This window comes from Mytilus edulis, chromosome 7 (assembly GCF_963676685.1).
Source record: "Mytilus edulis chromosome 7, xbMytEdul2.2, whole genome shotgun sequence".
Classification (NCBI taxonomy): Eukaryota; Metazoa; Mollusca; class Bivalvia; order Mytilida; family Mytilidae; genus Mytilus; species Mytilus edulis.
The window spans coordinates 74,511,291-74,538,191 of NC_092350.1; the positions used below are offsets into that span (position 1 = coordinate 74,511,291).

Consider the following 26,901-nt stretch of genomic DNA (forward strand, 5'->3'; position numbering starts at 1 on the left):
ATACTGACTTGAGCATTACTTTATTTCATTCTATGATCTATTTCAAGCAATAAAAAACATATAAAGCTTTAGTCCAAATACTATTTTATTAATTTTAAGCTCAAATTGGACTGGTACAATGTAGTAACATATGGGTTATTCAAAGAAAACTGCATATGGATATTACCATTGGCCAATATACCTTTTTTATTCTCAATATTATTGTTTTATTTATTAATTTCTATTAGGAAAGCTATGTGCTTACTAATAGTCATATTTTTATCAGAGGTTAAAAATATATCAGTTTAAACTTAAGACATAAATGAGAAATTATCCCCCCTTTTTTCTTGAAACTGGAAAAGGTTTTTTTTTTGTATATACCATAATTCTGTGGTAAAACATAGATTAATAAGAGCAATTTATATATCCCTCAGCTAGATAACTTGCTAAACTGGTTCAAAATTGCATGTACAGTGAGATTTTAGAATTCTTATATGAGTATGTACCATTTGCCTTGATTGTAAAAGGCTACCATAAGAAAAACAAAAAAACTTGAAAAATCACAAGATTATTTTGACCAAGAGCTATTTTGTTCCATTTACAAGTCATAAAATACTTGTTTTATTGATTTCAATCAGAAAAAATGCAAAAATAAGAACTTGGAGTCAAGTCTTAACTGCATGCATGCTGTATGACCATAAAAGGCTAACATACTTGAGTATGCCAATTTAAGAGCTTAAATTTCCCATAAGCAGGACGGTTGACCAAAAAAAGATGATTAAACATGATTACTAACATCAAATTGGACTTATTTTCATTGGAATAGGTACAACTTCTAAAAATTGGATTTCTGGTGATTCTCTGTAATAGGAAGTACACCACTAATTAATGGCCCCATTGCTTTCTATGTTAAATTCCTCAATTTCGAGTGGTCACAGCTCTTTTATCTTAAGTTCAAATAAAGTGACAATCATTGCATGTCAAAGCAACACCTTCTGGTGTCCTGTACTGAAAAAATCAACATACCTTACATTGCATATAAGAAAGAACTGGTTCCCGGAACGTCGGATGTACCAAAACAGGTACGTCCGATCTGACAAAAAGGCAAAATGTACCCTCCTTTTAAAATTTCATGCCATTTTTTATTATTCAAATTTATCAGTCAAAAATTGTTCTGCAATGATCACCAGTCATGCAGCTTTCATTTGATACCAAAATTAATAAAATATTCTAAATATATTGAAAGTTATGTCCATGCGTAGGAACTATTTTGTGTTAAATATGTACTACTTTCTGGTATGTGCTTTCTGGCTGGGCCTGAATTAGTGGTGTTACACCTTAATATTTAATATGAAACAGTTATAAGAGTTGCAGTATATAAAGAATAACCATACATTGTCTCAAAATATAAATGTAATTTGTACTCCGCTCGAAACAGGTAGAAATGCTTGGCACAGTTTCGCTTTCTACCTGTTTCTAAGCCTTGTACAAATAACAATGATATTTCAAGACAATGTACGGTTATTCTATATGTATACTGATATATATTGCATTATATGCTGAATATTAAGTGAAAGGAAAGATAAATCTTCCTTATAACATGACATCCAGACTATTTTATGAGAATGTAAAGGCGCTATATATTGTTATTATTTTCTAAAACAGTCTAAGAAGATGTGATTTATATGTTTATTGATTTTTCAAAACTAGAGACAAAAGGATAGGGAAGTTTAAAATATCTACGGGTCAAATTACAAAGAAAACTAGAGGCTCTAAAGAGCCTGTGTCGCTCACCTTGGTCTATGTGAATATTAAACAAAGGACGCAGATGGATTCATGACAAAATTTTGTTTTGATGATGGTGATGTGTTTGTACATCTTACTTTACTGAACATTCTTGCTGCTTACAATTATCTCTATCTATAATGAACTTGGCCCAGTAGTTTCAGCGGAGAAGATTATTGTAAAAGATTACGAAAATTTACGAAAAATGGTTAAAAATTGACTATAAAGGGCAATAACTCCTAAAGGGGTCAACTGACCATTTCGGTCATGTTGACTTATTTGTAGATCTTACTTTGCTGACATTTATTGCTTTTTACAGTTTATCTCTATCTATAATAATATTCAAGATAATAACCAAAAACAGCAAAATTTCCTTAAAATTACCAATTCAGGGGCAGCAACCAAACAACGGGTTGTCCGATTCAACTGAAAATTTCAGGGCAGATAGATCTTGACCTGATAAACAATTTTACAACTTGTCAGATTTACTTTAAATGCTTTGGTTTTCGAGTTATAAGCCAAAAACAGAATTTTACCCCTATGTTCTATTTTTAGCCATGGCGGCCATCTTGGTTGGTTGGCAGGGTCACACCACACGTTTTTTAAACAAGATACCCCAATGATGATTGTGGCCAAGTTTGGTTTCATTTGGCCCAGTAGTTTCAGAGGAGAAGATTATTGTAAAAGATTAATAAGATTTACGAAAAAATGGTTAAAAATTGACTATAAAGGGCAATAACTCCTAAAGGGGTCAACTGACCATTTTGGTGATGTTGACTTACTTGTAAATCTTACTTTGCTGAACATTATTGCTGTTTACAGTTTATCTCTATCTATAATAATATTCAAGATAATAAACCAAAACAGTAAAATTTCCTTAAAATTACCAATTCAGGGGCAGCAACCAAACAACGGGTTGTCCGATTCATCTGAAAATTTCAGGGCAAATAGATCTTGACCTGATGAACTATTGACCCCATGTCAGATTTGCTCTAAATGCTTTGGTTTTTTAGTTATAAGCCAAAAACCGCATTTTACCCCTATGTTCTATTTTTAGCCATGGCGGCCATCTTGGTTGGTTGACCGGGTCACCGGACAAATTTTTTAAACTAAATACCCCAATGATGATTGTGGCCAAGTTTGGTAAAATTTGGCATGGTAGTTTCAGAGGAGAAGATTTTTGTAAAAGATAACTAAGATTTACGAAAAATGGTTAAAAATTGACTATAATGGGCAATAACTCCTAAAGGGGTCAACTGACCATTTCAGTCATGCTGACTTATTTGTAAATCTTACTTTGCTGAACATTATTGCTGTTTACAGTTTATCTCTATCTATAATAATATTCAAGATAATAACCCGAAACAGTAAAATTTCCATAAAATTACCAATTCAGGGGCAGCAACCCAACAACGGGTTGTCCAATATATCTGAAAATTTAAGGACAAATAGATCTTGACCTGATAAACAATTTTACCCCATGTCATATTTGCTCTAAACGCTTTGGTTTTTGAGTTATAAGCCAAATACTGCATTTTACCCCTATGTTCTATTTTTGGCCATGGCGGCCATCTTGATTGGTTGACCGGGTCACCGGACACATTTTTTAAACTAGATACCCCAATGATAATTGTGGTCAAGTTTGGATTAATTTGGCCGAGTAGTTTCAGAGAAGAAGATTTTTGTAAAAGATTACTAAGATTTACGAAAAATGGTTAAAAATTGACTATAAAGGGCAATAACTCCTAAAGGGGTCAACTGACCATTTTGGTCATGTTGACTTATTTGTAAATCTTACTTTGCTGAACATTATTGCTGTTTACAGTTTATCTCTATCTATAATAATATTCAAGATAATAACCAAAAACAGCAAAAATTCCCTAAAATCACCAATTCAGGGGCAGCAACCCAACAACGGGTTGTCTGATTCATCTGAAAATGTCAGGGCAGATAGATCTTGACCTGATAAACAATTTTACCCCATGTCAGATTTGCTCTAAATGCTTTGGTTTTTGAGTTAGAAGCCGAAAACTGCATTTTACCCCTATGTTCTATTTTTAGCAATGGCCGCCATCTTGGTTGGTTGGCCAGGTCACGCCACACATTTTTTAAACTAGATACCCCAATGATGATTGTGGCCAAGTTTAGTTTAATTTGGCCCAGTAGTTTCAGAGGAGAAGATTTTTGTAAAAGTTAACGACGACGGACGACGGACGACAAGTGATGAGAACAGCACACTTGGCCCTTCGGGCCAGGTGAGCAAAAAAAGTAAGATAAAACAGTGGAAATTTTATTTTAGTCTGATAATGTTTTTATTATTAAGGTTTTACATGAAGGCAGAAGTAATATGTATACAAATTCTTTAATAAATTGAAGGTGTAAGTATTTTTTACTTTATATAAAATAAATACATCATATTTGAATTTTCTTTCCAAATTTTGATTATCTCCCCTCATGCTGCTCCAAAATTTATCTTTTTAGCTGTCAAGTTATTTCTTTTTACAATCCCTGAAATTCTCATTTTTTTTGTGCTGTTTTTTTAGGTCAAAATATGTCTAAATTGATATAAGAAGATGTGGTATGAGTGCCATGAAGTCAACTCTCCATCCAAGTTGCAATTTCAAACAGTAAAACATATTTATCAAATTATTTTGTTTGCATGCTACAGTCATGAAATTGACAGTCAATGACAATGATGTACATGTACTATTTTAATTACAATATTTATCTCAAGAAGTTAAAACTAAACTCTACTAAGCACAAATAGTAAGTATCTGCATAAAGAATTCTAAAGTTTCCTAGTATTTAAAAGGATTGTTATTTTTTCAAAAAACCACATGAATGAGATTAGCGTTAAGTCCATGCTATTATAATTCTTAGAAAAATAAAAACATTTTAAGACAGACATTTTTTCTGAGTTATCCCCCTTTCCTGAATGTTGGAATGAGAATCTTTAATGATTTTCTAATTATATTGGTTATTCAAATGTTTTAGATAACCTCACCTGTGTCAAAACTGTGCTCTAATGTAAATGTTCTCAATCCTTCAAACTCTTCATCAGTCTAAAAGAAATAAAATATTGATAAAAAAACGTCATATTTAACACATGTTTTGCAAACTGTTTATATTTAATAAATGGATTTAGAAAAAGATCTTTCTATATTTTATCCATTTTTCTACAGTAAATTATTTGTTTAAAATGACATTGTTTATGTAATGATTGATTAGATTACTCAATATATTTTATATGTTATAATATTATCCTACTTTGGACTAAATAAGTATCTAGTTCAGATAATCATGCATTCTGCTGTGAGTATTTTTTGATTTTGAGTTTTTATTCCACATTGGCGTAGGAAGGCGTCAAAGCAAATATAAACAAGGAGAGCTGAGTGTTTTCTACAGTTTTTGAAAAGAGCAGGGTATATTTTCTCAGAGGGCACTCTTAGTGAGATTGGCTATATTTTAAGGGCACCCTGTACGCAAAGGACCAACTTTTAGGGCTCTCTTATTAAGATACATGTATAAAGACACTGTAATGGAAAGGGATTAAACTGAGTATACATTTACCATTTTTTAATACTTATTAGTAAGAAATGAAGATACGTATATAACTATTAGGTTATTCATTTTGAAGACAGACAGTTATATTTTACATTGCTATAAAAGCGGAAGGTTTGGCTAGCCACAAAACCAGGTTCAACCCATCATTTTTTCTTAAAATGTCCTGTACCAAGTTAGGAACAATAATAATGGCCATTGTTATATTATAGTTCGTTTCTGTGTGCGTTTCTGTTGTGTCATTGTTCTCCATTTATATTTGATGTGTTTCCCTCATTTTAAGTTTTTAACGCTGATTTATTTTCTTCTCAATCAATTTACAAATTTCAAACAGCCTTATACTACTGCTGCCTTTATTTAATTCCTTTTATTAATAAAATTATCACTTTAAGACTCAGCTTATAGAATCTTGATCATGTTCATATAAAAATTGTGCAACTGCCACATTTCAATCAATTACTCTGAAGGACAGTTATTAAGTTAATACTGGACTACTGAGTCTGGCTGTGCAAGGATGTGATGTGAAAGTGGACTTTGCATGACCAAGAGCAAATGCAATGCACCACTGTTTTAATAGATGCACTATATAAAGAAGTGCTAAATAAAATTACCTTTCAGATTTCATAAGTTAAATCAATGTAAATCCAATTAAAGCTACCTTGGCTCATAACTGTACAAATTAGTTTAAGGATATTCATAGATTTGTATAGCAATATTAACTATGCATATATTTTCTTCCGCTTTTCATCTTTTTTAAATGTCTCTTATCATTCTTATTATTGTGTGTTATTCTGTTTTTATATTTTTTTATTGAAACATTGTTGGATTTTTCGTCCTACTCAAATAATAATGACGTCTTGCAAGGCTACATTGTATTTTAATTTTTTGACATCACAGAAAAAATTAAAATGACCTTGCAATAAGTCATAATTAATTGGACTAGGCAATATCCAGCAAAGTTTTTTATTTTCCTATATATAGATGATATGTTTTTGAATGTCATATGAATTCGTACTATGTATGATTTTTCAATGTAAATTGTTTGACATCACAAGTCAAAAGCAAGAAAACCCATGACTTGCATGAGACAAGGATATTCCTTAAATATTATCCAGATAAGGTACCTTCATAACAAATAACAATGAATAACGGTAAAAATTCTTGCCAAATGACGTTAACAGTAATTTTTGGCACATGAAGATAAAATGTACACTTTCTTTTAAATACGATAAAAAAAATTGACTGATTTTGACAAATCACGTTAAGGAGTATGTACCCTTGTGTTGATTCAATGCTAAACATTTGGAAATTTTATAGAAAATCCACAGCCTTTATCCTTGTACTCTCATATTTGGCAATTTGATGACTGATAGATATAGGATTATTGTTTGCAGTGCTAGCATTGCTTTCCTTAAAACAAGTTTATTATTTAATGTATTATTGGTCAAAACAAATAAAAATATGGACCAAATCAAGTACACCTTTTTGGGTGTGCTCGACTTAAGTGATTCAGCATGAGTTTTTTTTAATTTACAGGTTATTTCGAACTTTTTGTAAAAAATAAACACTAGCACAGGGTCTCACTAATTAGCGACAACAAGCGTCAAGAAGCGACAAGAAGCGACAACAAGAATTATTTTAGCGACAACAAGCGACAAGAAGACTATTTAGCGACCTGTTTGATTTCAGTTCTTTGTATTTCACAATTTGTGTCAATATTTTCAGGACAATGATGCACAAATAATTCATTTTGCGAGCTTAATATATATTGCACGAAAAGAGTTTAAAAAAACAAATTATAAGATAAATAATATGTTCTAAAACACAAGGAAAAGTAATCTCATAATACAATAATTAAATGTAATACTGGCTGTTATTCATAATAGATGATAAAATATTATGTAAATAATGTTTCATTTTTTTCTATCAATTTTAACTTTCTTGTCGCTAAAATTATTTTCTTTTGAATATTCTTTTGATATTTATTGCAATAATTAATTTTAATTAAAAAAAAATGTTTTCTTGTCGCTAAAATAATTCTTGTTGTCGCTTCTTGTCGCTTGTTGACGCTAAAATTCTTGTTGTCGCTAATTAGTGAGACCGCTAGCACATCATAGAAAAGCAAGTTAGTAATCATGGTAATATATGTTTCAAATTTCATAACAAAAATCTCTGTTTTAAAGGCTGTGGATTTTCTATAAAAATTTTGGTTTATTTGCCACAAAGTACTCTTTTTCTATCAAATGCAATGAAATGGTAAATAATAATGCTTTGCCTCAAGTTTCCCCTTGGAATATGTTCAAAATGGCCTATGTCTATTGTTTGTTATAACTGTAGTTTTGAAACAATTGAAGTTTGAAAAGTTCGTACAAAAATGGCTACAGAAGGGGTCATAAACCTTAATTTTTTCCTAAAAATGACAGTAACAATGATTATTTGAAACCTCGGCTCTGACAAATCAAGATAAGGATATTTTGACTGTTTGACTAATTGCAGTAAAATTTTAACCAATTTGACGCTAAAGGTAGCTGAAAATACCTTTTTAAACTATGTATATTACTATTTTAACGAAATGTCCACATAAACCTCAAATTAAATGTGGGATGATTGATCATGATTTTCCAATAAAAAAACTTAGATTGTGCGACAAAATGTCAATTGTGGCAATACTAAATGCATGTCATGTGAGGATCATACTGTATCTTCACCTGCTACTTTTAATACTTAGAATTACGCACTATGACACCAATAAAAGTGCTCAGAAATAGAATAAGAGCCAGCAGGATATTTTCCATGGGCGCAGACATCTTTAATGAATTAGGGTCATGTAAGGTCAAATTTTAGTTTAACCAACAGCTATCACCGTTATAAATAATTAAACCAATCAAAATTTTGGTAGTATACACGTTTCGGAAATTGTTTGAAAATGGATGCTGGATGAACAATATGCTTAACCAAATAATGCTAATTTTATCGTAATTCCAGACTATTATATTTAATTTTAAGTTCTCTCCCACTGACTCAATCATGAATACTAATATTGATTATGACGAATATTTAGATGATGACATTATTTTCTATTCTATCTTGTATTCCAGTGTAACTGTTCTGTTTGCCATGGCAGTTCTGTCAAAATTTTTGACAAATGAATTTCGATTTGGATTTAGATCTGTTTTAAGTTTAGCTGTGCTGTTTTTAGGAGAACCCTTATGTCAATTCTTCATTAAGGGACCTAGCGGTGTGTTTGCATTTGCAATGTGTTGTCTGGTTATCTACTCTATCTTGCCTGCCAGTCATCTTCCAGTAGGAAATAAAGCTGTACTCGTTACAGGTAGATACAATGTATTTTGTTCAAAAATAATGTAATTATAGATTATCATCACAGGTAATCGTCTCAGAAAAAAATATTCCTATATACCTTTATATAACACAACATGCACAAGGTACTGAACTCGCGATTTAGGAAAAAGTCAGCCAGTTGCGAAATTCTGTTATATGCCAATTTTTCAGCTGTCAACCAGACTTAAACTTGTTATGTCGTAATTCTAAATTGATGTATCTTCTCAATGGTGTATAACATGCCTACTCTTGTTGTCAGAATTATCCGTAGCAATATAAATCCTATCAAGTATTACAAGATTTACGACATTACAAAATATACAAAAAACACTTACATGTAGGCATATATATCTTAATATCTAAAAGAAACTATGCTAAAATAAATTTTCATTGTCAAAGCACATGAAAGAGAAGAATAAACATAGACAGCAAACACTATAGACAATAGAAGTCTAAATACGGTTCAAAAACCAAAAATGTTGCAATATCATGAATATCTCTGGAAGTAGCTAGGATGCTGTAATGTCTCCACTTATATATATATGTAATTACATTTAAACATTTAAATTGGTGAATTCATTTATCACTGTTAATAAAAAATTACAGATTCATGAAATTGTTATTAACAAGCCATTCACTCACAATCAAAATTCTTTTTGTTTGAATACCAATTTATATGAGCACTATGGATTAAACACAATACATGTACATACAATATAAACACTCATGCATGCCAATCATTATATTTTTTCACACAATTGTTTATTCTACATGTTCTATACTTCAAATTGATACACAATGTATTCCCAATTAAAAAGTTGACAGAAAGCATTGAAGAATCATCTCCTGGTCTGGCAATGATTACATTTGAATTTAAATCTCCTTTTAAAAATATACATGATATATAAATAGATATTGGTTTTTTTTTGTATTCCAGGATGTGACAGTGGCTTTGGTAACAGTTTAGTAAAGAAACTAGACAGTATTGGCATGAGAGTGTTTGCCACATGTCTGAGTTTAAATAGTCCTGGTGCTGTGTCTTTACAGTTAGCTTGTTCAGGAAGGTACTTATACCAAGTTAGAAAATACCACTGAAATTATCATGATTATTATTTAATTTTACAGTTGTTCCTACATGTCTTGTGATTAAAATTCAGTACTTTTAATCATGTTTATTCATTATAATTGATGGACGGATACAAAAATGTAATCTGCCAGTCCTAACTGATGAGGGGCTGATGGCAGAATAGAAAGATATATCAGGGCTCACGCTACCAGGCGACTAGGGCGAAGAAGGCGCCTTCCCGACCGTCACTTCGCTTTCCCCGACCCCCAAAAGCGAAATCAAGTCGCCCTGTTCTTGACGATAGTCGCTTTCAGTCGCTTCTGTCATCGGACATTTTCAATTTTTACCAAGTTGATGAAACATCAATTTTTTACTGATAATTAAAGAAATTCAGACATAAACGATTCATTATCTTTAGAAAAGAGGTTGAAGCATTGTCTTCGCATGCGCATGTGTAGCAGGTTATTTGATAAAAATACAACTTTTTATCACTTCCTGCATTCCCGCAAGTTTCGGTGCTTGTTACTCGAAAACGTACATCAACCTAAATTTCGGCGGCAAAATAAGTTTGTTACTTTATTTAAACGTGACAAAAGTTGCCTCCAGTAAATGTTTAATCCATTTATTGCATTAAAACCGTCATGTTCCTTTCCAAATAACTTGTCAAACATCGTTTATTTTTGTAAATTTTCTTGCATTCGTCCGCCATTGACCGATTTCTAAAATACGGATCTGAACCGGACCAGCTATGACCGAAATCCGTACTTTTACAATATTTACTACGGACGCACGGATGGAACAGCTGACAGAAGAATATTGATCCCAAAGGGGAAAATTACGCATGCCACACGCATTAAGAGACTTTTGGTTACATCTAATTGATTGGTGTATATAATTCCCTATATTTTTTACGGATTGTTTCAAACTATTGATTAAAGTTGCTTAACTCTGAGACTATTATACTAATATCAATATATTATGGCCCAGCTTAATAACTTTTATATTTTTTTATGAGAAACACTGAATTTCATACACAAGATAATTTTTAATTAAATTGTAATCATGTAATTGATATATTATAATTTCTTTACATTTTTTAAAATAATTTTTTTTTTTTAGTGCTAGATATCTAGTTGGTAGTTTCTCACAAGAACCTTAAGTTTCAAATGTTACTTTAATTGTAATTTTTTACTCATATGAATTGAACAACATAAAAAGAACATTATTTACATATGGCCCTTTATACTATTGTAAAATCCAAACATTGTAGCGCACCGCGCGAATGAGCACTTCTCTTTCAAATCTCACCACTTCTCCCTATCAGTTTCAAAAAGAGAAGTCACTTCTCCCTATAATTCTGAAGTAGTGTGAGCCCTGTATATGATACCATTAGGATAAGTGTATACATAGAATATAAACTTAATAAAATGACATGTCCATGATGTTGAGGATAGTTTCAATGGGAAATATAATACATTGACAAAAAAAACCTTTTTTTGATTGAGATAAAATTTATCGGTTGTATTTGGCAGTTGTGGTGACATCAATTCATATAATGTTTAACATGTTACCCGTCATGCCTGTACATGTACATGTTGTAGATATATAGATATTTATCTTGTTGCCTCTTTCTCCTATGGATAGAATTTTCATTGGAGGGTGAATGCATAAATCGATCCTTTTAAAAATACATGGAGCATTAAAATATTTGAGTTTCTTTTGCTCCATAAGACGCAATGAAATATACAAACCTTATGATAAAGTACATGTACTCAAGACCTTAATCCGACTCGTACTTAGGACCTTCATGCCAAAGAGATCAACACAAATGGAAACTAGATAAATCCAAATCAATATCGAAGTTAAAAAGCATTCATGACCATGATGACATTGAACAGTGAAAAATCTAAAATTGTTTTGTCAACGTGGCAAAGGCTGTATACATGGTATATGTCAGTGGGTTGAAAAACTAAAGTGCTTCAAAAGATTTTGAAATTTTAATTATAATGCATGTAATATAAAACTTAATTGATGAAATTGACATAATTGATGAAAGATGCATTACAAAATATTTAGATAATACATCAATTAATTTTTTCTATTTCATAGAGTTCATTTATTACAACTAGATGTTACATCACAGAAGGATATTGAAACAACAGTAGAATATGTCAAACAGCATACAGGGGGAGAAGGTATAATACTGTAAATTTAGAACTTTTATTTAAAGATGGGGCCTCACTGTCAGAGTGGTTTAAGTAGGCAAACTACTGTATCATTAGCCAGTCAACACTGAGGTTGGGAGTTAAAATACCACACAGGGAAGGTGCACTCGACTCCAATCTTAACTGACTAGGGTTGTCAGTTTTCCAACCAAAGCTTGGTGTTTCTCTCTAGACACTCAGCTGGCTTCCTCCACCAATAAAAACTGACTGCACTAGATAGCACAATAGTGTTGTAAGTGGTGTTAAACACCTATCAATCAATGATTATAGAAGATGTGGTATGCATGGTTGCTAATTTGACCTTTCCACCAAAAGACAAAATGACATAAAAGTTGACAATTGTTGGTCACTGTAGGGCATTCAATAATGAGCAAAACACATCTGGCAGTGAATAAATCAACAACAAATGGAAGTTTTTAACGACTTTTACTACATTTTCAATACATTCATTGCTGCTCTTATAGATTGCATAGTTTGTGTGCATTTATCTTAGAAACTACTAAATCATTCAGTAGTATCCCAACATATATCTCCTTATTGTCACTCAATGAAAAAATCAATTTTGGTCTGTTTTCTATCATCCAAAGGCACATCTGCATCTGTTTTATTCTCCATGCATTTATTTGCATTTCAGAATAACAAGAATCCTTGTTTGGGAGCTTTTGTTTATTAAATTTGAATTATAGATTAGAAGTCCTTAATATTATACAAAAATGGGAGAAACTTAATTCATCATTATCAGTTATATCTTCAAGTCAAGTTTAGAAGTTTTTAAGAATATGACAGAAATAAACTTGTTTGTTCTCTGTAACATTGCATTCTTTTATAGTTTATAAAATTATCCAATATACATATATTGTGAATATCAGGTTATTAATATTTTTACTTATTTTCCAGGTTTATGGGGACTGGTCAATAACGCTGGTGTATGGTACTATTCTGAATTAGAAACAACATCCGAAACCATATTCCGTAAAGTTTTAGAAATTAATTTGTTTGGTGCTATCAGACTCACAAAAGCCTTGCTGCCACTTATACGCAAATCAAAAGGACGAATTGTAAATGTTTCCAGCTTAATGGGTAATTTATTTGATGATATGTACCATGTGCTCCTCTTGTAATTTTCACAATATATACACAAAAAAAAAGAACAGAAATATTTGAGGACAGTGATGTGAATTTTTTCATAAATGAACACACGCTAAAAAGAAAAATGTATATTGACATTTTCAATATCTAAGATTTTATTATGATCTCATTACCAACAGCATTCTATAAAGCACATCACAGAAAACATAAGTCTGAGTACCACCAACCTGGGGCGATCTCAGGTCAAGTATAAATGTGGTACAAATAATGGCCACAAGTAGAAAAAAGACAGTCAACCCAATGGATAAAGAGAGAAAATGCAAAAGTATATACCGTATTTATTCTAATAAACACCCCGGGGGCGAAGACAATTTCCAAAAGGGGGCGTCAATTAGAGAAACAAATTTTGTACCTTCATTGACATTTACCTTAATTTTTCGGAAACAGACTATAGTAACATACACATGTTTCTTATTGTCTCCATAATCTATAAATAGCGTTTATCGGTAATGTGACCTCAATAAAAACAAGAACATTTGATGTATAAATTTATTCAATATTAGTTTAGAAATGCATGACTGTTTATGACATTGAACTTTAATAGCATACTGTGTAACTGACAGATCGATTTTTGGAACTTGTACACACTGTATTGTATTATCATAGTGGATTAAAACATGGGCATTATTGATTTTTCGTTTCATGTTTCTGAGTGACTGGGTCGATGTTTTTGCAATATTGTAATGAGTTAGTTTCAATTTTATTTTTTTATCTACAAAATGGGGGCGTTTATTAGAAGTCAAAAGTACTGAACGCACGATTTTCTGTAGGGGGGGCGTTAATTAGAAGGGGGGCTTTAAATAGAATAAATACATTATGTACAGAATCTGATAGAATGAGTAAAAAGTAAAAAAATAAAATATAAAAAGATTCCAACCTCAATCTTTGAGAAAGTTTATTTTCACAAATTGATGTATTTTCTTTAAAATGAAATAGCAATAGAGTAAATAACATTTCAGTTTGTCTTACCCTGTATAAAGTTTGCTGGACATGGTTTGCCAAATAGTGCTTAGTAAGTAGTCCCCAACGAAGTAGGGAGGACTTCAGTTTTGGACTCTGTCCGTCTGTCTGCCTGTCCATCCATCAGTCAAACATTTCAGTTTTTCACACTATTTTCATCATACATAGAGATATTGATTTGATATATGGTGCATTGTTAAATCATGACACATTACAGATGGAATTCGAATTTTTGTTCCAGTATAATAATTTTATGCAGAGTTATGGTCCTTGGACTTAGAAAATTAACTCAAATAATCACAATTTTTCTACATATTCTCTCATGCTTGAAGATATTGACTAGATATTTTTTATATAGTTTACACCATGACAAGTGATAGATCAAATAAGCATTTTGTTCCAGTACAATCAATTTTTAACCAGCAGCTGACTATGTTTTGCCCCGCAATACTTGCAGAATGCTTGTTTTTTTCCTAATTATTTATACTGTTAATTTAATTTTACAGGAAGGTTAACAATGGAAGGCAATGGTGCTTATAGTATGTCCAAACATGCATTACTGGCTTTCTCAGATACACTTAGACAAGAAATGAAGAAGTGGGGAGTACATGTATCAATAATAGAACCGACAGGATTTTATACAGGTAGTTATTGATAAAGCACTAAAGGTTACTGTAGACAAACAAAATATTTTAAATTGCTTGAAATTATTTTTAATTGCAAGCTTAATATGTAATATCGTGAATTCAATACTGTAAATTATAAATAAATATAGATATAAGGAGATGTGCTATGAGTGCCAATGAGACAAATCTCCATCCAAGTAACAATTTGTAAAAGTAAACCACAACTGCTAGCAATCAGGGTCCTGACTTCAGACATTTGCAAATAAAAGCAGCGAGTTTAAACATCTTAAAGGTACCAACCTTCACTCTTACTTGAAACAGTAGTGTTAATCACATCATATAAATATTTTAGAGAAATTCATGGTTATGTTAGCTTCAAATTTAAATGTTAAACAAAACACAAATTATCAAAGTCTTGAATTGACTTTGAGCTTTGATCATTATTAAAGCCTATACATTGACCTATAGTTGTTAATTTCTGTGTCCTTTGGTCTTTTTGTGGATAGTTGTCTCATTGGCAATCATACAGTTTAATTTATCAATTATATGGATTAGAAACAAGGGGGAGTAATTCTGCCAAAATCTCACACAAGGAAGAAAAACTTGAGATGAGTTGAAAGACCAAAGGTTAATTTGTTTATCACTATTTGAGGCAATTTCATACTAGCAAGTTATATGATAAATGTTTGTTTCATAAACAGTCAATCATAGAAGACTATTTTTTTTAATTTATTACTATTTTAAATTATGCTATTTTCCAGAAAATATGAAAGAGCATGTGATAAATAGTAGAAAATCAGAATTATGGGATACGATGGACGAAGAGACAAAAATTACGTATGGACAGAAATATTTTGACAGTATATACGATAGTATCATTGAAGGTTCTAATCGCTATCCAGATGATCTGACCTGTGTAATAAGAGCCATGAGAAGTGGATTGTTGTCCAAGCGGCCAAGAAATCGTTATCCCTGTGGAACAGGAGCAGACTTCATCATGATGCTTTATCCCTTATTGCCAGTGTGGGTCGCAGATAAATTAATTTCACTTATTAGTATAATGCCAAAAGATGTAAGACCTGCTGGTCTGGATTAAATAATGTTATATTTTATTATTATTGTTATGATTTTGGTATACTAAAGCTAAGGTGGATTTTTTAATTTCTACCTATCCACAGTGAGCAGTCTGTCCCTTTCAATTTAGATTCACAATTTTTAAAAAGATACATAAGATAAAATTATTTTTCTATAGTTTTTAAGGTTGGATTTCTTTGATGAAAGAAAAAGGTATGATGTGTTCATTTTTTAAGGTGGAAATAGGGGACCATCAAGTATTTTTGTTCACACCAACAAGTTGCAGATTCAAAATTTGAAGTTTGGGGAACTCATGCAAATTCAGAAATTAAAAAACCTTATTTGACACAAATTTGGCATTAATTTTACCTGTATTAAAAAATTTCAGGTTAAGAAGGGTGATGGGAGGGAGAGGAGGTGGGGGTGAGGTGGAGGTTACTAACAGGGTATATACCGTCTGAACCTGTGCATGCTCACTATTAATAGGGAATTTAAAAATCCATCTCAGCTGTAGTTTATGTATAATGTATGGGTGTCATAAAGTGTAAAATTGTTATATTTTAGTGAAAAATTGTTGTTGAAGAATTTGGTATAGAAGGTGAAATTTTATTTCTAAAACTGAATATGTTTTAGTTAATTTTTCAATCAATAATTTAGCTGCAGACGACAGCATTATACACCCATGACTGTCAAAAGTATTGTAAAAAAGCTTTTGAACAAAAAATCTATCTTTTGTGAAGCATGAATTTAGAATTTGATTGAATCTGATTGGTTGACTGAATTCTTACAGAAGTACATTTAAATTACCAACCCATAACCAATCCAAATCAAATCATAAATCATAGTTAAAATTCTGAAAAAGGTATTTAAAACAAAAATATCATGATCTATTAAGTACTGCTGTGAATCAAATTATATGTCCATTATTAATTAATTTGAAATAAGATCTTTTTAGATGTAAAGTACATCATTTAAATTATAAAGAATAATCAGGAAGTTATCTAGAACGAAATATTATTGTATTTGATATTCAGCAGTCGATCTGCATAACATGTGTTCATTAGATAGTAAAAATAATATTAAAGTACTTGTTAATACATGTATTTAGTACTGTATGATATCATGTGTTTGAATTTGAAATTGGCAAAGATATTGACTGCTTTTTATGAGGCTCATAAATTGAATGATTTAGGAAGCTGAATACATAATAATAATATTGTTTGTTAATCTTTTTATTTAGAATCTGACAGCACTGCATAATCATCATAATTATTTTCATATACATTTGTATATTAAACTTAAAAAGTATAATCAATAAATCTAGATGAAAGTTAAAAAATTATAATTCAACAAGCTGAATGTTAACATTTTTTATCTATGGTTCCCTTTTATATTATTTTCATCATATTTTTCCACATTATTAGAGCCCGGCCCTCCCTTTTGGGGAAAAAATTTGGTTCCTTAAATGGGGAAACACTGAAGCGTGACTGGAGTGGGGCCCCTCTTAGGCAGTCAGTGGGCCACCACTTGTGAAAATTTCTTGATCGGCCACTGATCTAATTTGACTATTTGAGTATCACTGTAATTCTATCAAGTGAGCCAACATGTGAAGTGGTTATTGTGTGGTATGGTAAAAATGAGTGGATACCGCTGGGTGTTCACAGTTGTCCTGAAATAAAATATTGTGACACATATTTGAGTATCATTTTAATCATAATATTGACTGAAATATACCACTTATTAGCTTATATCGTCTTTTAAAGATGTTGACAATGCAAGGGATAAGATTTTAATTATCATTGTGCAATTTTGCCAGAAGTGTTCAACTTTTCCAAACAATTTAATTCACATTGCAAGGGATATTTTTGGGAAGTAGACTCTTAAATTTTATCAGTATATACATGTTTACAATTTTTTGTTCGATTTTGGTGAATCTTTTGAAATAAAAAAACCCAATCTAATACTGATTTTTAAAGGATAATGTACAATTTTTGGCTTATTCAGCATTGCAATTTCACATTGTATAATACTAATTAACCAGTGCTATTCATATTTTAACGCATTCATAACCTGTATTTTAGAAGAGAGTATTTCAAATTATGTAGCATTATTTAAATAACTCCTTGTCTGCATTAACCCATTAAATACCATTTATACTAAACATGTTAAAAAGAGTGAAAAAAATAAACCTTAAAACAAAGTTAGAAAAAGATGATAACCCTCCAGATTGGGTGTTTTTAAACTGTTTTCCTTAGATATTTTAGCAACAATATGCTATTGTGATCTGTATGTTTATGAAAAGTTGAGTGATAATGTTATTCCAATATGATAAATTATTCTGAAAAATAAATTAAAACTACTTAGTCTTTCATTTTTTCAGAATCACAAATATTTGGGTTTTTTTTCAACTATCTATTTAGTAATTATTGTGTAGATATGCAGATGTATTTTAAAAAAGGATAAGTTATTTATAATTGAACAACTGTATACTACTGTTGAATTTATTTTATATATCCAATGCACATGTGATAGATGAATATCTATGAACAAAGAATTTGAAGAAAAAATACTTAGTTTTTAAGAAGGTTTTCCCATGGTCTAAAACTATGATGACCTCAAGAAGATTGTAAGGTGACCTCTAGAATTCTCTTTTGTTTATTTTTTCTGTTTATTTATTTTCTTGTCTATGCTGTGGCATCTTCCTTAAGTAGTAGGTTAGCATAATGTGCACAGGTCTATATGTGTCCATTTTAGTTCAATCAACCTATTAAAGTTCTATGTTCGTTTGTCCTGTTACAGATTCAATTTTTTGTCTACACTGATGTTGCAGTCACATCAACTTTAACATAGACAACAAGTAAATTTTTGTAATATGGACTTTCCAAAAGAGATGTTGAATTACAGTTTTGACCTATTTTCTGGTTCACCAAAGATGGACATGTGACAATGTGAGCAGGGCATATTGTACTATGAACAAATATTTTTGGACGGCTCTTATCTTGCACTATAAAAGTATTTAAAATCTATTGTTTTGTTACCTGGCTTGTTAATGTGTATGTATGTGTAAATCGTGCTGCTTTAAAAAGGCCAAAATGTGATTATTTGTTGCATGAGATTAGATTTGTTTGAAATCTTGTTCTCCACTTGTATTTGAATGATATTTTTTTCATCTTTCAGATTTCGTTAAATGTATGAAATATTGTTGATGTTTTTTGCAAGAGCTTTTCAGTACTAATTCATTTGTGGGAAAGTGCTTATGCTTTTATATTTATGATCAAAATATAATATTTTGATGTTTAAAAGTTTAGAAAGGGATTAGACATGCTAAGAATCTTTAGTCACTTTCAAGGCCATGATGTTTACGATAAGAATAAGGCATATCATTTGACAAGCTTTTTTAAATACCAACTTGCAATGCAATTTTATTTTATTCAATGCAAACAATGCAAACTTTTTTGTGTCATATTCGTTAATAGTTGAACTAATGTTGATTTACATTGTGTTTTTTATTTTGTTTATGAGGGTCTGGTTGGGCGTTCATTGCTTTATTCTTACTTAAAAATTGAATAATTTTTCCCTGATCTTTATCTTTTTCTTGCATTATTCTGATTTTTTAACACTCAAATATTCTCTATTAGTACATTTGTTGATACAAATTACATTGATTTCCAAGTGAAATAAAAACAGATAATTTCACATGTGAAATAAACATTGTTATTTCACTCCTCTCACGTCACACAATACTAGGTGTTGTCAGGACCTTGTCAATTACGTCAGATCAAAACAAATTGTTAACGGGCTAGAAAAAGAGATAATTCCTTACATTTTCTTCTTTAATTTCATAAAAAAACATTTTCAAGTGTAATAAAAAGAATAACTATTAAAAGAAATCAAATATAGAATAATAATCAACTCATGACTAAACAACACTGATAAATAATGCACATTTGTGAATTAATATGTTGTTCAGTCACTCATTGAATATTTTCAATATTCGAATTCTTCAATAAGATATTCTTTGATTAATTATTATTTTGGATTCTTATTCTGCACCTTTTAACAATTATTTTCTATTCTAGAAACCCAAACCAGACCCTCTATTTTTTATCTGTGTACTAATTCAGATAGTGAGGGTGTATATATATTTATGTTTATATTTGTTATTTGTTATGCGTAGATCAATTTCTTAATCTCAAAGTCGCCTTCGTCAATGGCTGTATAGCTGTCTACTCAGTGAGAGGAGATGGCAGATAGATTTTAAATTACATTATTTGTGAAATAAAATTGTACTGGTATAAGTCCATAAATGTACTTTCAGAATTATATTAAGGTTCCTTGTTGAGAATTGACTGTGAAAGCTTATTTGTATGTTAATTTTCAGTGCAAAAATTATAAAATTGTTCTTAAGGTGGTAGACCTAGGTTAAGGGAAATAACTCTTAAAATCATCAGTACGTTTGTGTCAACCATTTTCAAAAATATATTCTAAGCTTCTAGGTTACATAGATTATTTTCAATCTGTTTCAGGTAAATGCTTAAAATATATTGGTGAACTTGACTTTTACAAACGCTTGACTGATTTAAAGAGTTATCTCCCTTAACCTAGGTCTACCTCCTTAAACTAAACTGACAAATTCAAACTTGACCCTAGACAATTTTGGTCACTTTAGCATGTCTAGTAAGGTCCTTGTGGTTTGAATGTTCTCAAATGATGATACTGTGGATAACTAATTTTTTGGTGGTGATCAGATTTTCCTTGATTGAAGAAGAAAAGTATTTTTTGTGGATTTTACATTATGTGGGTTTGCCTAAGAAACATTAAAGGCTATAGAAAATTTGTACTTGTTTGAACATTTAAATTCCTGGTTTATCTTTTTTCCATGTAATCAATGAAAATTGATTTGCCATGAATAGTATTGAATCCACAAAGTTATTATCTTTTAGTCACAAGCGTACACACCATTTTTTTTGTCAGAAACATGAGGTGCATGTGCACAGAAAGTGTATCTTTTGTTTCTAATTTTTCTTTGGTGGTAGGAATAGAATAGACACTGCATATATAATATTAAATGGATATGAATGTGAATTTGGTGTATTTAAAATGCTGGGCTATCAAGCAAATTGATGTAGAAAAAAGTGCTTCAACATCTAATATTTGGACTAAAAAAATAGTATAGATATATTGTCCTTGACCTCATTTCCTTGTTCCAGTGATCATGTTAAGTGCATTTTACAAATTGACAATATTTTGTTTAACTGTTTGTTTGTTGTAAAGTGTATATGGTCATCAGATATATGACTTTGAACTCATCTTCAAGGTTTCACAAAAGGTTATTTTATTGCAGCCAAAATCAAAACCTTACCATTTCAGTATGTCATCATATCAACTTGGGTATTTTTTTTTAAGATTAAAATGAGTATTTTTAGATTTTTTAATTTGCTTGATTCTTAAAATGTCTAGGGTGCATTCCATTATGCAGGTTCCACTGATTGTTAAAAAAATCTGGTACCCATTGACCATTGTCTCATCAATGACAGGAAACCAGTTATATACCAATTGTAGTAGTCTGAATTGGGCTAGTGTGATATGGTACTTTTACCTCCAATGAAACGTTTCTACCAGTCATTATTTCTTTTTAAAATAATGGTGAATGGAGAACACATTTGCACTCATTATGTATTTTGTCTAATGAATATGTATTGTTATGGTGTTAATTTTTGTACTTTCTGAAAGTTAAAATTCTTTCCATAAGTTTATATAGAGGTTATGGTTTTGAAAAGAAAACACATATTTATTTATTTAATTATTGCACTCAGAGTTAATTTCATTTAGAATATCTAGATGAAAGTTATATGAAACATGTTAATCCTTCCAATTTCCAATTGATAATGCCTTAGGAGATAAGTTATATGTATGTACTAAGATACTTCTAAATGAAGTTTGTTTTTTTCTAATAGAAAGTCTTAAAAATAATTATTATTTGTTTAGCACTTGCAGCTGTGTTATGCATGTATGTTAAATGCTTTATGCAGTGCTACTGTGCTTACTAACATAATATTATATCTTGTATATCTAAAATACAGATTGTGTTTATAGATTAAAGAATATCTTTAACATTTAACATTGAAATGACAATTTTACAATTTATCCTGCAATTAAAGTGCTATCCATATAATTCAGAAGGTATAATGTAAATTCAGAAATTATTGCATGCATTTATTATTGCCATTTTATCCTTTTCGACGTAAATGCAATTTTAATTTCTGTGACATTGAGAAACATCCTGTTTATTTGATATAAAAAAATTCTAAATGCGAGTTGAAATTATTGCGATTATAACCCTGACTCATTTTTGTTGCAAAAAGCTCGACATAGGGATAGTGATCCGGCGGCGGAGTTAGCTAACTTCTTAAAAGCTTTATATTTTAGAAGGTGGAAGACCTGGATGCTTCATACTTTGTATATAGATGCCTCATGTTACGAAGTTTCTGTCAGTCACATGTCCAATGTCCTTGACCTCATTTTCATGGTTCAGTGACCACTTGAAATAAAAGTTCAAATTTTTTGTAATGTTGAATTCTCTCTTATTATAAGTTATAGGATAATTATATTTGATATGTGCTTACCTTGCAAGGTCCTCATGTCTGTCAGACAGTTTTCACTTGACCTCGACCTCATTTCATGGATCAGTGAACAAGGTTAAGTTTTGGTGGTCAAGTCCATATCTCAGATACTATAAGCAATAGGGCTAGTATATTTGGTGTATGGAAGGACTGTAAGGTGTACATGTCCAACTGGCAAGTGTCATCTGACCTTGACCTCGTTTTCATGGTTCAGTGGTTATAGTTAAATTTTTGTGTTTTGGTCAGTTGTTCTCATACTATATACAATAGGTCTACTATATTTGTTGTATGGAATGATTGTTAGGTGTACATGTCTAGCGGGCAGATGACATGTGACCTTGACCTCATTTTCATGGTTCAGTGGTCAAAGTTAAGTTTTTGAGTTTTGGTCTTTTTATCTAATACTATATGTTATAGGTCAACTATATTTGGTGTATGGAAATATTTTATGATCTTTATGTCAGTCGCGCAGGTTTTATTTGACTGTGACCTCATTTTCACGGTTCATTGCACAGTGTTAAGTTTTTGTGTTTCAAGGTTCATTGGTCTTTGTTTAGTTATCTTGGTTAATGTTAAGTTTATGGTACAGTTGCTATAAAGCTTAGCTTTATACTTAGGACTATCAACATAATATCATTGATTAGTATAGAAGGCGAGACATTTCAACATGTGCACTCTTGTTTGCAATAATAACTACATTGCAATAATTACTGAATTTACAGTACTGTATTTTTTCTCAGACAATGTCAAGGGGATATCTGTTTAAACAATGAAATGGTATAAGGTTAAATAATATATTGGGAAATAAAGTTGAAGCTGAAAATAAACATTTCCTATTCAATATATATATATTGCATCATGTTTTATGTTGTTTAGTATCTGAATTGCTTGAACCTATTATTGTATTGTAATTTATAGATTAAAACAGTAATTAACTGACTTAAAAAAAAAGGTGCATCTCTTAACTCATTGTTCTTTTTTTTGTTATTGTCGTTTTTGTTATTTTTAAATCTTAATACCATGCTCATAAAAACGATTTAAAATGGAATCTGACCTATTTTTCTACTGTTAAAGAAAACAATGTTATTTTCAATCATAGTGTTGTGGAATAAAGATAAACAAAGCACTTACAATGTTGTTTGTGTTTACTGTTTTGATCGCTGGATGATGTCAGACTATTTAACGACAAGTATTTTAAAGCAAATGTTCTTAAAAGTTACTAAACTTCTGACTATAGTACTATTTGTAATTCATCAGCAAAGAGTATGTGAACGCAGAAATCATTTAAAAAAAACAAGTTTACTAATAAGTTAGTTGTGATTGTCATAATCTACTAAACAGGATTTATCATCTTTTGAAGAGATCTACATGCACAAATTCCTTCAAAATTTGCCAACTTCCAGACTGCTAGAATTTATAAAGAGTTGTATTCTGAACGATTTTAATTTATTCATGTCTTGACTTTTTCATCACTGCGATCTAGTAACTTATCTTAATCCCTTTCCACTTTGTGGGGGCCAGTGCTGCCTTGTAGCGACATTAGCTTGCTCTTTTTCGAAATCTACAAGGGTGTCTTTAACGTGCAAGATATGTGGCTCTCTTTTAACTCGGGTCAGCCATTTATCGTCCACTTCCGATGGACTATCATCGTTTCCTCAAGATTATACTCGCAAATGGTGTCAAGGGAGAGCCGAAAATTCAGTACCTGAAACTTTCATCCCGGAAATGGAATCGAACCAGGAACCTTTATGTCAGTATTCCGATGCACTAACCACTACACCACGGCTCAATTGATCTCTTATCTTTAGATATAAAAAGATGTGATATGTGTGAAATATTCAAACGGGGAAAATCAACGGTCTAATCTATATAAAAAACGAGAAACAGTTTCAGCTTTTGAATCTGATTATTGATTATGATGGACTTTCTGTCTTTAATTTTTGTCTTTCTGCTTTTTGTCGAGCCTGCCTCTTTTATTGAAAAAGCAACACATAACGATCTTAAATTCAGTGGTCGTACTGGCGGTGGCCACAAATGTTCAATCTGTGATTAAAGATTTTGAAATTATGATAATTTTTGTTGAGCTTGCAACTTTTGTTGCAGAAAGCTCGACATAGGGATAGTGATCCGGCGGCGGCGGCGGTGTTAGCTAACTTCTTAAAAGCTTTATATTTTAGAAGGTGGAAGACCTGGATGCTTCATACTTTGTATATAGATGCCTCATGTTACGAAGTTTCCGTCAGTCACATGTCCAATGTCCTTGACCTCATTTTCATGGTTCAGTGACCATTTGAAATAAAAGTTCAAATTTTTTGTAATGTTGAAATCTTTCTTATTATAAGTAATAGGATAACTATATTTGATATGTGCGTACCTTGAAAGGTCCTCATGTCTGTCAGACAGTTTTCACTTGACCTCAACCTCATTTCATGGATCAGTGAACAAGGTTAAGTTTTGGTGGTCAAGTCCATATCTCAGATACTACAAGCAATAGAGCTAGTATATTCGGTGTATGGAAGGACTGTAAGGTGTACATGTCCAACTGACAGGTGTCATCTGACCTTGAACTCATTTTCATGGTTCAGTGGTTATAGTTACCTTTTTTTGTGTTTTGGTCTGTTTTTCTCATACTATATGCAATAGGTCTACTTTATTTCTTGTATGGAATGATTGTAAGGTGTACCTATCTAGCGGACAGATGTCATGTGACCTTGACCTCATTTTCATGGTTCAGGGGTCAAAGTAAAGTTTTTGAGTTTTGGTCTTTTTATCTAATACTATATGCCATAGGTCATCTATATTTGGTGTATGGAAATATTTTATGATCTTTATGTCAGTCGCGCAGGTTTTATTTGACCGTGACCTCATTTTCACTTCACAGTGTTAAGTTTTTGTGTTTTGGTCTGGTTTTCTTAAACTATAAGTAATAGGTCAACTATATATGTTGTATAGAAGCATTGTTAGCTGTACATGTCTGCCTGGCATGGTTCATCTGACCTTGACCTCATTTTCAAGGTTCATTGGTCTTTGTTTAGTTATCTTGGTTAATGTTAAGTTTATGGTACAGTTGTTATAAAGCTTAGCTTTATACTTAGGACTATCAACATAATATCAATGATTAGTATATCAACATAATATCAATGATTAGTATAGAAGGCGAGACATTTCAGCGTGTGCACTCTTGTTATCTAGAGTTACTGCTCTTTGTATTTGTTTTTCAAGAGTTGTCTTTCTTTAAAGTAGATACTCTTTAACACAATCTGACACTGTTCATAGTACTATGAAGTATTTTTGTATGGATAAATACTTATTCTCTAAAACCTAGTAACAAAGGAACAGAGAAGGAAACTTAATGATTTAGCATACAATTTTTTTAAAAAGTTTGCATATATGTTTTCAGATGTGTGCCTCAAAAGGAGAGATCATTTGCATTAGGAATACAGTGGATCATAGCAAGATGTCTTGGTAAGATATAAAGAACAAAGTAAAACCAATGTAGTAGTACAACACTGAACTATAAGTACCGCATAGTGGGTTATTTTTGCGGATAGAACAAAATCTCTAAAATAAGTTCTGCCAAATTAAAAGTGTACATGCAAAGGTATTGACAAAAGTTTTGAATCCATCAAAATAATAACTGCCAAAATATTTTGTATACCTTATTCAATGAAAATCGAGAAATTTTACACCCACGAAAATAACCCGCTATACACTATTACTAGGGTTCCAAATTGTTTTGTGTCATTTTAAAGACACTGAGCTAGATTCTTATCATTAATAGCTGCTTAAATTTTTGGCTCAAAAATATAACATATTATGGTTTTTATTGTCGAGCCTGCAACTTTTGTTGCAGAAAGCTCGACATAGGGATAGTGATCCGGCGGCGGCGGCGGTGTTAGCTAACTTCTTAAAAGCTTTATATTTTAGAAGATGGAAGACCTGGATGCTTCATACTTTGTATATAGATGCCTCATCTTACGAAGTTTCCGTCAGTCACATGTCCAATGTCCTCGACCTCATTTTCATGGTTCAGTGACCACTTGAAAAAAAAGTTCAGATTTTTTGTAATGTTGAATTCTCTCTTATTATTAGTTATAGGATAACTATATTTGATATGTGCGTACCTTGCAAGGTCCTCATGTCTGTCAGACAGTTTTCACTTGACCTCGACCTCATTTCATGGATCAGTGAACAAGGTTAAGTTTTGGTGGTCAAGTCCGTATCTCAGATACTATAAGCAATAGGGCTTGTATATTCGGTGTATGGAAGGACTGTAAGGTGTACATGTCCAACTGGCAGGTGTCATCTGACCTTGACCTCATTTTCATGGTTCAGTGGTTATAGTTAAATTTTTGTGTTTTGGTCTGTTTTTTTCATACTATATGCAATAGGTCTACTGTATTTGTTGTATGGAATGATTTTAAGGTGTATACGCTAGCGGGCAGATGACATGTGACCTTGACCTCATTTTCATGGTTCAGTGGTTATAGTTAAATTGTTGTGTTTTGGTCTGT

General features: G+C 31.3%; 2 protein-coding genes across 2 annotated transcripts in view; one reads left to right on the top strand and one right to left on the bottom strand.

Moving 5' to 3' along the window:
• The window catches only part of LOC139482190 (ER membrane protein complex subunit 10-like), a 53,835-nt gene extending 45,653 nt beyond the window's left edge, over positions 1-8,182 (bottom strand). Inside the window, exons 1-2 of the mRNA XM_071265891.1 lie at positions 8,064-8,182; positions 4,769-4,826 (exon numbers count right to left, since the gene is read on the bottom strand). Of these exons, the coding sequence (XP_071121992.1) occupies positions 4,769-4,826; positions 8,064-8,132 (127 nt within the window). The 5' untranslated portion in view covers positions 8,133-8,182. The remainder of the gene's footprint in view (positions 1-4,768; positions 4,827-8,063) is intronic.
• Positions 8,183-8,225: 43 nt separating this feature from the next.
• LOC139482192 (retinol dehydrogenase 7-like) lies at positions 8,226-16,625 on the top strand. The gene is made up of 7 exons (XM_071265892.1): positions 8,226-8,656; positions 9,602-9,728; positions 11,840-11,925; positions 12,853-13,035; positions 14,571-14,708; positions 15,452-16,021; positions 16,090-16,625. The coding sequence occupies exons 1-6, from the start codon at positions 8,353-8,355 to the stop codon at positions 15,784-15,786; spliced, it is 1,173 nt and encodes a 390-aa protein (XP_071121993.1). The 5' UTR covers positions 8,226-8,352; the 3' UTR covers positions 15,787-16,021; positions 16,090-16,625.
• Positions 16,626-26,901: the final 10,276 nt, after the last annotated feature.